At 39.9% G+C, this 13617-nt stretch overlaps 1 protein-coding gene across 1 annotated transcript; it reads right to left on the reverse strand.

Moving 5' to 3' along the window:
* Window positions 1-1977: 1977 nt before the first annotated feature.
* LOC131252169 (cationic peroxidase 1-like) lies at window positions 1978-5453 on the reverse strand. The gene is made up of 4 exons (XM_058253034.1): window positions 5197-5453; window positions 3901-4092; window positions 3136-3301; window positions 1978-2470 (listed from the first exon to the last, which is right to left on the reverse strand). Exons 1-4 carry the CDS (start codon window positions 5419-5421, stop codon window positions 2082-2084), a joined length of 972 nt encoding a protein of 323 aa, XP_058109017.1. The 5' UTR covers window positions 5422-5453; the 3' UTR covers window positions 1978-2081.
* Window positions 5454-13617: the final 8164 nt, after the last annotated feature.

Below are 13617 nucleotides of genomic sequence, written 5' to 3' on the forward strand. Positions count from 1 at the left end.
AACACTTAAGTGCACCCTAGTTCTTTTCGAGACGTGAAGAGTCCAATAAATGATCTGTACCGTCCATTAGTTTCACACCTTCTGTACAGGTCATTTTTATATTGGAGGATACTGCCCTATAATTAATCTGGACGGTTTATATAATTACCAACAAAAGAAGCTCGGTTAATAATGTGAACTGTATTCAGTAGGGCCCACCTTAGACAGATAGTCTATTTCTCAAAATAATTTATTATGATCATACTTCATGACCATCCCTTCCATGGCTTGGAAACTGATGGTTGTAAGAAAGAAGACCAGCGTATGATTCTTAGGATCTTCCAATTAATGGGTCATTAAGAGTAGGGTTTTGACCAAATGGACGGTCTAGATCACTTATTCAACTTAAAATAAGAGGGATGCTGAGTATTCCCCTTTCACAATGTGACAATCCTTAAGGGCCCTAGACCTGGGCTTGGTCTTGGCATGTATGCCCTAATCAATGTTCTGTACGGACTTGGGCTCAAGAGATATTAGCGCGAGCGGACCCGGCCCAACTTCTTATGTAACATGTGCTCTGTCCTACAAATATGGTTTTGCTGCATGTATCTTATATGTAGACCACTGGTTTCATTTTACTAAATGTCTTTTACCATGTACATGTGTGGGCCTACTTGATCAACGGATGGATGAGGAAATTTCTCATGTGATTGGGAAAATGATCAAATTTTGGGCCTTTCTAGGTTGCGCAAGAGCCCGCTGAATATTTTCAGTCTCGGGTTTGGGCCCACTATGCTAGGCCCGTGGTATGCTCAGGCCATTGGTCTCTTGGGCCTTCTAATGTTAATCGAGAGTCGTACACGAATCGAACTGAGTCGAGCTTGGCACTGTTCGGCTTGACTCAGCCAATAGTTAACCCTATCTTGAACTCGGCTCGGCTTGATCCTCGAGCTTGATTTGCTAGCTCAGCTTTGTTCGATCAACAGCTTGAGCCAATTTCGAGCTAGTGTGACATTTTCTCGAACACATATAATGCATATTCAATTTTTTACAGAATGCAAAACATTAACGACACTTTATGAGTATTTCATCAAACACTCGGCGAACAATATCAAAATCAAGATATGAGGGCTGTCTTGTAATGTGAAGTTTGTTTTTTCATACTGATCTATTTTGTATCCATTCCTTTCTCGCCACTAGCTGATCCCGCAGGGAATGTTAGCATCCAAAATAACATTTCGTTGAGTCATTTCATCAAACATTCGCCAAGCAGCGTTAATATCAAAATAATTGAGTCCCCGAGGTGATTGGATCCGAGTCTAGTTGAGCTCGGGCATGCTCGATCTCAGCTCGAAATTTTTTCGGGCTCCAAAAACCAGCTCGACTTTGTCCGAATCCAATTTCGAGCCGAAGCGAATCCAGCTTTTCCAAGTCTAGTCGAGCGAGTTGACCGAGATAACTCGACTGGTGTATAGCTCTGGTCAGTCCAGGGCAGGACCAGCCTGGCATGGCCAACTTAAAAGCTTTGGACACCAATGGAGAAATATTTCGATCAGCCCAGCTCATTGTGCGATGATCCTGACCTTCTAATGGTGAGCTTGGCTGGGGATTCCTATGATCTCAGCCTACTGAGCCCTCGTAGAGATGCATATGGCTGATCCTGACCTACCAAAAGCCTAACATATGGAAAATGATTGCCATAACTAGTGTTTCACAATGGAAAAGAACATAAAAAAATGCAGATAGCAAAATCAAGGAGAAGAAACACAATCAAAGGCATGTGAGAGTATATGTATGAAAATACAAATATCATTATTAGGTCACACATGGGTTTACACATGGGCCTCATTTGAGGTAGCCCACTTGACTAAGACTCTTACCTAATCACACCTTAATGAATTATTATCTTTGTAGAGTCCATAAAACTCCATCAAACCACACGTCAAACACACACACACACACACACACACACACACACACACACACACACACAAAGAAGAAGCCTAGAGGTGGCATGGATTGGGCTTGGAATTGATTCAGGCCTAATATTTGACCGGCCAGGACCCATTCTAGGCCCAGACCAGGCCCACCACCAACCCAACTTAACTGTTTGTTTTCCTACAATTGGTCCTGATCTCACCATTAGATCCGGTGAGAGGACTGATATTCCCCATCTTAACCATGGCATTGCTGAAATCTGCGAAGAATGTCGCCGAACTACTGCAGTATTTCTCGACTTGAGAATCGGTAGACCCGCCATTGAAGAGTTCTTGGTCTGAATGGAGGAGACCCTCATGGATGATCAAGTTCCTATAGTAACTGACATCGAAATATGTTGGAGACGTCGTGTCGAGTGGCGAGAGGTTGTCATCGCTGCCTGTGCTCGGACACTCTGACTGTAGTGATGTAGCAAAATCCGAATCGATGTTGGTGTCGTTGTAGATTCGGGTCCGGAAAGTGGCACAGCTTGCTTGGCCTATGGTGTGGGCACCTGATGAACATAGCCCGAAAATGGTGAGGATAGTTTGGTTATTGAAGACATGAGGTGGGCCTTACTGGGCTTCCCAGAGCCCACCAAAATGTTTAGGAACTGTTTAGGCAGTGGCCCTAAGTTCCATTGAGGTATACTTGGCTGTTTTTACAAGTGAGGCCCACATTTGCGTGATCAAAACCATTGGTCTATTGGGTCCACAATGGTGGATGAACCATGTTCCACAACATCCCAGGCTGGAAGAAAAATCCTGGGCCGTTTTTAGTTGAATATTGACCGTTGGTGCATTACTATTTTTAACCTTCCATTTTGTGGCGAATAGTACTTGAAAGATTAGGGTGGTCCAATAGAAGACATTGTCATGGAATAATCAGATCAATTGTCAGGACCATTCATCAATGAGCCCCAGTTGTAGAAACAGAAATTGGAGTATACTATGCTCATTCAGATGAGGATTGTTTAAACCTGACATGAGCCTTATAGTTTCAACCATCTATCCACAGGCCATCGTGGGTCCTAATTCCAATGTCCAACGGTTTAAACCATATGCAATGGACCGATCAAATGAACGGCTCCGATCACCAACGATGGGACCCATGAAGAGTCTACGCCTCACAAAATGCAATTTGGGTATACTAATGACGAGATTAGCGGGTTAAAAGTACCTGAAAGGGTTACCATTTCCTTAGCATTGAGGCCCTTTTTTGAGAAGGCAGATATAAGGTCGCTTAAGCTTGAAGCGGCCCCAGGGATATCCCTATTGGCAGCACTTAAACTCGCCGTGGTCGAATCTCTTCTCCCTAACTGCACCGTCCATGATGGCCCACCCAGCTGAAAACCAAAATCAATGCAAAAATAAATGGTGGTGATGATTATTGTCCAATCAATGTAATTTTTTGCATACAGCCCATGCATAGTTGGGCTGATAATTTGGAGGGTCTTGATTACGCACATGTGTGTCCGTGATGAGATGGGTTCAAGTACAAATCCTTGTGTAATAAGCTTATTCTATAAGTGCTGCATGTTGGTCTCACTTACATTCAACCGTTGATAAAGATCTCCTTGCTATAAAAGTAGCACGCCCTAAAATACAGGCCAATTTAATTCATTAAGTTGGCCATTCCAAAGTTTTTTTCAGGTCCATTTAAATACTCCAAATTCACATGGTGGCCTACCTGATGGATCATGCAGTCCAAATTTCATGATGTAGCAACCATTGTAGACAAGTTGGATATCATGCATACTTTAGTGGGCCCCACACATAGCACTTATAGAATAAGCTTGTTTTACAAGGGACTTGTATTTAATCTCTACACAGTTTTCACACCAAATCTGTGCAGGTTTATGTATTTGAACATGAAAAAAGAAAGGATCGAAATGATAACAAATGAGTAATGATGGCTTTGTGAAAAATGGTTAAATTTCTTTACCGCAACAACTGAATCACGAGCAGCAACCGCTATGATATCTGCGCAAGACACGACGTTTGGACACGCGCTCTCAACTTGGGATTTGATGGTATCGATCACTTCGTAACCTCTCAGAGAGCCAGCATTGGGAGTCGCGGTCTTTTCGCCAGTGAAACTGGTAGTATCATCTAATAGAATTGAAGCGTCGCAACCCTGTCATAAAATCAAATAACACATCATCATCATAATTAATCTTCACCATCACAAAATTTTTATCAAAATTCACCAAATGAAGCTCTTTTCTGTTACAAGGGAAGAAGGAAAAAGAAAGGCCCCTTTGTATCAATAAGAATATTACTTCATTTAAAAAAAAAAAAAAAAATCTACCCGGAAAAATTAGGGTTAGGTTGTTTTTCTCTGTCCTTCTCTTTTGTTTATTGTATTGGAAAAAAAGAAAAAGAAAAACTGAGTATAAGAACTATTAAATAAAATAATCCATTCATTCTAACATTTTCCTTCAAGCAAGTGCATATATATATATATATATATATATATATATATATATATATATATATATATATATTGTAAATGCTCAGCTTGAGTATTATAAAAAACATTCAAACTTGGTATATAACAGAAGGATTAATCACACAGGAAGTTGGTCTTTGGTGGAGAGATTTGGAGTAGAGATGATGTCAGTGTGCAACATGTCTCGAATAAAGTGACTGCCAGCCACAATATGCTTTGTATATAAGCAATATTAATGATATCGACTTGATAATCACCAAAAAAAAAAAAAAAAAAAAGTAGAACTAGAGAAGTCTCAGGAAAACCAAGCTCACAAAGAAGATCCCCAATCAAATGAATCACTTGTCATATACCCTATGGATAGATACTCGACTTTAGCAGAAGATCGAGCAGCAACAGGCACTCTACAAGTAGAAACCTAAAAATCATAAACTAGTTTTATCAACTTACAACTCTCTCTCTCTCTCTCTCTCTCTCTCTCTCTCTCAAGTGAAAGAAGTACACGTTGCTAACATGAGCTGTAGCATGCACGCCTCAAGTGTGCTATCAAACATTTAAAATCCAACCAAAGGTGCTCATGGACTACCCACATCACGTGCACGTGTGACTAATGATGGTGAATGCGTGCATGCGCACCACACATGCGCTATGCTTTGTGCATAGGAGAACAAGTGTGGTTGGCCTATCTGCATGCGCTCCTCATCTTTGCCCACAGTTGTAGTCACATGTTAAATAGCCACCCAGAACAAGGACATGATATTGTATGGTTGGATTTTACACAGGACTTACATTAACAAAGCAATCATGGAAATGCAAGCGGAGCAACGACGCCCCCATGCGCTTCTCTTTGGCTACTGCAGCCTTGACCGCAGTTTTGATGGTGGAGAGAGCTTTAGGGCATGAAGATGCATAGAAAGTCGACGATAAGTCGGCAGAACCAAATAGAAAAAAGCAGAAGAGCAAGAAGAAGAAGAGGTTTTGAGAAAAGACAAAGCTAGAAGAGAAAGAAGCCATTGCTTGTTAAAGAAACAAAGAAGGAGAAGAAAAGCAAAGAGCTTAGGATGAATGGGTAAGTGTTCAAGTACCTGAATTTATAGCATGTTTTAGAGGTGCCAAGGTCAGTGCTGGTGGGGCCGTTGACATAATGATTCCTTCTATTGATTCTCCATGTGGATTGAATGATCAAGTTCATCGAATATCCAAATCCTTAAGGCTTTTAGTGGGTAGGTAATACATCATGTGTCCCATGAGATAAATGGTTTGGATCTTCGAATCGTGGGTCCTACTTAAACATATGCTTTGTGGAGAATTGCCTAATGGGTGGTCAAGGTCTAAGGTCAAAGGTGGAAAAACATTAAGTGGGAGCAAGGCTACACGGTCTTCTCTTGCAGGCAGCTTTTCTGCTTTCTCCAAGCTGGGAAAAACAAATGCCCCTAACTTTACGTGACATTATCAAAAATGCCACTGATCATGGAAGATAAGGATATGGTAGAATTCTCCGCGCGTGTAGAATCCCCGTCAAGAACACGTGTGAAATCTGGCTAATTTCCATCAGTTACACCGTTAACTTTCGTAATTTACTAGGCGTATCAATGGACCTGATCGACTCAGGCCGAGTTCATATTTTAGATATGTTAAGAAATCAGGTGGAGTTCACGTGTCACCTTTTGCACCCACTTAAAAGTCAGGTCCAGACAGGCTCTGGTGGGTTCAAGTAGTTTTAAAAGTATAATTATATATATATTTCTTGTATGTTTAATAGATATTGATGATTCTAAGCATATATATATATATATATATATATATATATATATAGATTGTTTAGCTGGGTCCATTATCAAAATGCAGGACCCAGCTTGATGTGTGCTTTGTATATCTATGCCTTCCATTTTGCCTGCTCATTTTGTGGTGTGGTTCCAAAAATGATGTAGGTAAATCCCAATTATTGGACCACACAGTAAGAATTGAATTCACACCATTAAAAGCTTTCTGGGACCACATATATATTTTTTGAATTATAATAGTTAGCGTGTGTGGGTCACCATAGTGTTTGTATGACATCTTACCCATCCAGCATGGTTGTCCTACCATGAAATCTATGCATTTCTCGAAAATAAAAAATGCCAAAGCTTCTCGGTAGTAGTCCATAAAATGTGTTTTGGACTTAATGGGCATGGGGATTTTGGCTATTTGGACTGCAAGTGAACTGGTGCAACTAGGAGCACCACATAGCTTCGAGAGTACAGTGGGCGTACTCCTTTTTCTAAATAAATAAATAAATAATAAGAAAAGAGCACTATGTAGTTCTAAGAGCACTTGACCATCTCTTTTCATTGTTGTGCTACAAAGAGGTGTACACGAGTCGAACCGAGTCAAGCTTGGCACAGCTCGACTCGGCTTGGCCACTTGCTGACCCAGCTCGAACTCAGCTTGACTCGGTCCTCGAGCTTGACTGGCCAACTCGGCTCAGTTCAGTCAGTAACTCAGGCCAGTTCAAGCCAAATTCGAGCCAAGATCGAGCCGAGTTCGCTAGTGCAGTATTTTCACAAACACATGCGCTGCACCTTCAAAATCTCACTGCATGTAAAACACATAAGCAATGGTTTTATAGGTATTTCATCAAACACCTCGTGAGGAACATTAAAAAACAAGACAAAAAGGGTATTTGTTTCATATACTTACCTTCCTTGCCACCCACCATACTTCGTTGAGTCATTTCATCAAACACTTGGTGAGCAACAGCAATATCAAAGTAACCGAGTCACCGAACTGGTCTGATCCAAGTTTGATTCGAGTTGGGTTAAGTCCGAGTCAAGAGCTTGGGCAAGCTTGAACTCAGTTCAAAATTTTTTTGAGCTAAAAAAATCAGCTCAACTCAGCTCGAACTCAATTTCAAACCAAGTAGAATCGAGCTTTTTCGAATTGAGTCGAGCGAGCTAACTGAGCTAACTCTGCTCGTGTACTGCCCTACTGCTACATGCTATGCTAATGGCTGCCTATCTTTATCTAAACTCAGTCAGAATTATGCAAAGCATGTGTGTTCACGGATTCAGTACGAAACTCAAGTGAGACTTGAGTCTACCCAATTCACGTAAGAAGTTGGCACATTTCCCAATTGATCAAAGTTGACTTAGTTACGTTTTTAATTGACTTATCAATTTTTTAAACCATGTCTTAAACATAAAGCAACTAATTATTTTGCCTATTTTCATTACTATTTTATGATTACCAAACCAAACATAGGAATGAACGGTTAAATGCAGATATGCTCAATAATAATAAAAATTTTAATTATTACATTTTTTATGTAATTATTGTAAAAATCTCCATATAAATAGTAATATCAATTTATTTTGCCTATGATATAATACTAAAGTAAGGTAAAATTATCATCATTATATTTTGATAGTGGATAAATCAAATAACATAAAATTGTCATCATTGAACTCAAATGCAATGGTTAGAGAGAGAGAGAGATTAGTAAAATAAATTGCAATTATTAATACTCATTTCCTTAAAAAATAATTCAATTACTGAATAAAACCTAATTTTCAAAGCTCCTACAGATGCATCTGTATTGATCAATAGTAGGATTTGGTTATCTTAAAGTCCAACCCAACGTACTATCAACCGTGTTAGAGTCCATTTAAGGCCACAATTTTCATCCATCTGGACCGTCCATCATGTAGTTCACCTATCGGGTGGGTAAGAGATGGTCCAAATTCAATACTATATACCCCCAAAACTTCTCATCACCAGACTTTTTTTGTGGACCCTTGTTCAGCATCTGAAAGTGAGACCGTTGATCCTATAACTATAGCTAGGCTAATCTGGTCGGTATGATTTTCGGGCTGTAGTTCAACCATGAGAAGGCATATAAGTTGGACAGTCAATATTCAATCTCATTTGACCGTTTAAGGCATAACAGCCGGGAACCAATGTGCACCAATGTATGGCCCTCTATCCATGCATCTGCTGGTCAATCCAGACCGTTCAACAAATCTCCACTCTCTTAGATGAGCTAATCTACGAGCAAAGTAATACGGCTGTTGGCTAGGCTAGGCCCACCAGGAAAATGCTCAAATTCAGCAAAATAATCTAGTTGCATCGGGACACCTAGCTAGATACTTCAATCCAATATTGATCTAGGCCATTCATTAGGTCCAGCACACAATCATAAACTATCAAGCTAACATTACACCAATGCATCAGGATACTTTGCTTGCCACAAGCAAGAAAATCATGTTTTCCTACAAGATGATTATTAGTCCGGCTAGAATTCCAATTCCAATCACATAATAATGACCTATATGGATTTCTACCCACACTATCTATTAGGGCCTGTTTGATTTTTGAGGGAAGAGGTAATTACCTGGTAAATAAGTAATAATTACTTACCTGGTAAATAAGTAATAATTACTTACCAGGTAATTACCGCATCATTTCTTACACCAACTTTGGTTGCTCAACTTTTCGGCGTTAAAATCAAGGATGGCTGCCAAATGAATACAGGGCCCACTGTGATGTACGTCATGTATCAACACCGTTCATCCTATATGTCAGCCTCATTTAGGCCATGAACCCAAAAATGAGGTAGATCCAAAGCTCCAGTGGACCACACTATAGGAAACAGTGAAAATTGGATGCTTGCCATATAAAAATTTATGTAGCCCTCAGATATTTTGGATGAAGCTGATATTTGTCTTTACCCCTTATCTATGTTTTTATGACTTCACGAACAGATTAGATGACAAATAAAAATTAATGTGGGCCCAATAAATAAAATAACTTTCAATGGCGGACATTTAAGGCCATTGTTTCCCGTGTTATGGGCCACTTGGGCATTGCATTTGTCTCAATTTTGGACTTAGGCCCTAAAATCTTTTGATAAAATAGATGGACGGTGTGGATATGTCATGCACATCATAGTGGGGTCCACAAATGCAACTCAGGTTTTTTGGACCAATTTTCGAGACGAAAATGCATTTGAAATTTTAAACACGTTGAAAAGGTAATAATGACCTTTTTCAAGGGTATTTCCCTTATACACAAAAATTAAACACGCCCTTAATGATCAGCATAAAGTCAGCACTGCTACATCAAATGCTAAATGCATTGTGTGATGATGTGGCCCAATTAGATTTCAAAAAATAGAATTTTCTTGCTTGTGGCAAGCAGAGGATCCGGATTCATTTATAGATATCCAAAGCATTCCAACCGAATTCATTTCAGGCCCAATTATTAATGGAGCTTGGTTCTCAGGTCCATCCATCCGGATTCTATCAAACATTGGTTCCCAAATATATAATTTTATCTTTCTTGTATGTTCCCAATCCGGTCAAATGAATTTGGATCAAATCCGATTCCAGACATATCATTTAAGTACCATATCATCCAGTCCCAAATAGGGGTGTAAATGAACCGAGCTAGCTCGGTTAGCTCGCTCGACTCGACTCGAAAAAGCTCTATTCAACTCAGTTTGAAGCTGAGTTCGAGCCGAGTCGAGCTGATTTTTTGAGCTCGAAAATGAGTTCAAGCTGAGTTCAAGCAGGCCCTAGCTCGACTCAACTCGGATCGAATCTAGCTCGAATTGAACTCGGATTGAACTAGTTCGATGACTCGATTACTTTGTCATTGATGTTGCTCACCAATTGTTTGATAAAATAACTCAGTGCAATGTGGCTGGTGGCAAGGAAGGTATGTACATGAAATAAATATCCTTTTTCTCTTTGTTTTTCTTGATTTTTATGTTACTTAGAAGGTGTTTGATAAAATACCTGTAAAACCATTGCTTCTGTTTGTAAAACAATGAGATTTTGAAGTTGCAGTTTAGGTGTTTGTGGAAATGCCTCGATGGTAAACTCGGCTCGATCTTGGCTTGAACTCGGCCCGAGCTGTTGACCGAACTGAGCCGAGCCGAGTTCGAGCTGAGGTCAGCCAGTGGCCGAGCCGAGTCGAGTTGAGGCCAGCCAGTGGCCGAGTCGAATCGAGCTGAGGCCAACTTGACTCGGTTCGACTCGATGTACACCCCTAGTCGTAAAAGTAGATATGGTGGGATTTTTGGTGAATTTCAAATCCACTGTATTTATGACCCTTTCATTTTTATCTACACCATCCATTCATATGAGCCCATTACCTGTGACATTCGAGTTGCATGTATACATGTGATCGGCATCAATTGTAAATCTGGTCCATGGATTACAACTCTGCAATTTACCAAACGCAAGTTCACTTATCCCAAACTTGTAATGGGACCATCAAATACTATGGTATTTCCATACATGCAATCATTGTAATGCTATTAATTCCATTTAATGCAATTCCATACCATTTAATTCTGAGACGCCTTTCACATAAGGTTACTGCAAGGATGCAGGGTGGCTGCAATGTATATGAGACATCCATTCCATCTATCCGTTTTGACAAATCAATTTAGGACGTGAGGCCAAAAATGAAGTGGATACAAAACTCAAGTGGGTCACATGAGTGGGAAAATTGCGGAAAGAAATTACTACCATTGAAACCTTAATGGCTCCACCTTGATGTTTATATGCTATTGAAACCATTTATAAGGTTATTCCCAATGGGATGAATTGAAAACAACACAAGATAGCCTGATACAAAACTTTTATGGCCATAAGAATGCTTCAACGGTGCTCACTGTTTTCCCACTCTTTCCTCTCGTGTGGGCCACTTTACTGTTGGATACACTTCAATTTTTGGTCGTACATCCTAAAATGAACTAAAAAACGGATGGACGAAGTGGATTTCTCACAAACATCTCAGTGGGCTCCAACTAGCATCCGTAGACAGGAACTTCCTGCAAAGGGCTTTGGCAGGAAATCTCCGTCCATCTAATCCCACCAACCAAACCGGTCCAACACGGATGGGACTGCCTTCACCCTAGCTACCTGCGGTTAGATAAAAAAAAGGATTCGGTATAATGCAGAAAATGACTATTTCGATATGAACAAGAAGGTTCTGAGACTTTGGACTGAATATAAAATGAAATACGCGAGCCTTTTTAGCAACCCCATTATCTGACCAAACAAAGATTCCCTAAATACTCCTCCATTCACACTCATACATGCTATCTTTAGCAAACGGTCAAGATTTCCTGGCACGCTGATATATGTTGAATTACCGAAATGCCCTTGGAAGTATATTCTTCCTTTCTTATACGAGTTTTAAAATACTAAATATTGTTAATTAAGTTTCATAGAGTAAAAAATGAGAAATGCTCCAGCACTAAGTTACAGTGCTCTTAGACGAATCTGTTCGATTGAACAGTCCAATCAATCGATCTGAGCTGTACGCCCATTAAGTCCAGAAAACACTTAATCGACAACCAGGAAAATATTACACTGATAGGATGATCCAATCCATTCTTGACATGGCTGTTTATATTTTCTATACCCGTCCTTTTATCAAGCAATTGATCATGGGATGTTTATGATTGGCTAACATAAGATTCTTTAGAATTATAAGGAATATATTATGGGCCCTAGCAAATGGATGGATCATATTGTTGATTGGACTTACTTTTACGATTAACAATCTTGACCGTCCATATCAAAAGGCCATTGGTCAAATGTAGAGGTGGGTATCGAGTCAAGTCAGACCCAGTTAGGTCCAACTCAACTTGATCCTGTTTTACCAACTACCTAACTCAAACTTGATTTGACTTGGGACTGAGTCCAGCAGGGCTGACTTGATCCGAACCAATTCCGAACTGGCCTTACCTGAAACAAGTCCGACTCGGTCGGGGAAACTAAGTTGGATACGATCTGGATTGAGTCTTTTGTTTTAAATATATTTTTTTGAAAATTTTATATATATATATATATATATATATGAAATTTTTTTTTTAAATTGTAAAAAAAGAAAAAAAAAAAGAAAAAGAAATTAAGGGTAACTTTTCTAAGTTAATAAATAACTAATTAAGGGAGGGCCACCAACTGCAGCTGAGCCAGCAAGGTCTAGAGATCGGCTGGACCACCAGCGAGCCAGGGCGGGACCCACCATAAAGTGCGGTCCACCAGCGAGCCAAGGCGGGACCCATTGCCATGTTCAGTAGCTAATCCGCATCCGTCCCAATCTAGGGTGGGCCACAACTGAGGTCCCGAGCCAGGGTGGGCCACCAGCGGCCTGTACAACTGCACCCGAGGTCCTAAGCTCGAATCAACACAGAAAAAAAATGCCTATAAAAATTAACCTACCTTATGAATGGATGAGGATGACCGGTTAAGATAGGGTGTTGGGCTGCTGACTAGTCTGGATTCCGATCGAGTTTGGTGCAACACCGGCTCAAGTAGGGTTAGGGTTCTGGTTGATGAAGGGTAAATGTTAAAAATAATATTAATAACTTTATAGTACGCGATTCTGGATCGGATCCAACCGGATTGGATCGAATTGAGTTGCTACGTGACCCGAACTCGACTCGGTCAAGCTTTGGATCCGAGTGAGTCTACTCAATCCGAACTGACCCCGGCTTTCAGTTCGGGTCGAGTTGATCAAGTCGGATTTGACGAGTCGAGTTAGATCCTGCCCACCTCTAATGTTTAATATTTGTCAGATTGGTGTTGAATCCAGATCCTCTGCTTGCCACAAGCAGGAGAATATATATATATATATATATATATATATATATATATATATATATATATATATATATATATATATATATATATATATATATATATATATATATCATATATCATATATATATGATATATTATATTATTTAAAATATTTGTCAGATTGGTGTTGAATCCAGATCCTCTGCTTGCCACAAGCAGGAGAATATATATATATATATATGGGAAATGGTATTATAAAGTTGAGAGCATAGAACCTTAACATAAGGTGAGTCGTGTCTCAGAGTGAGCCATTGGATGATAAACATTCAAAATACGTGATGTGATGGGAAGATAGCTATCGGGGAAGCTTAATATGATAGGAAGCTAGTTAGGGCCCACCATCATGTTGTGAGAAATCCACACCGTCCATCTATTTTTTCATGTCACATTAGGATATGAAACAAAAAGTGGGGCAGATCCGAAAATAACGTGAGTTCACAACAAGAAATAGTGAGGAATGGATGTTTGCTGGTGAACATTGGTGGGGTTACAGAAGTTTTGGATTGGGCTAATATTTTTGTATTTCCAGTTCATCCCAGTAAGAATGACCCTGTGAACAGTATGGATGGCA

The sequence above is a fragment of the Magnolia sinica genome, chromosome 7, assembly GCF_029962835.1.
Source record: "Magnolia sinica isolate HGM2019 chromosome 7, MsV1, whole genome shotgun sequence".
Classification (NCBI taxonomy): domain Eukaryota; kingdom Viridiplantae; phylum Streptophyta; class Magnoliopsida; order Magnoliales; family Magnoliaceae; genus Magnolia; species Magnolia sinica.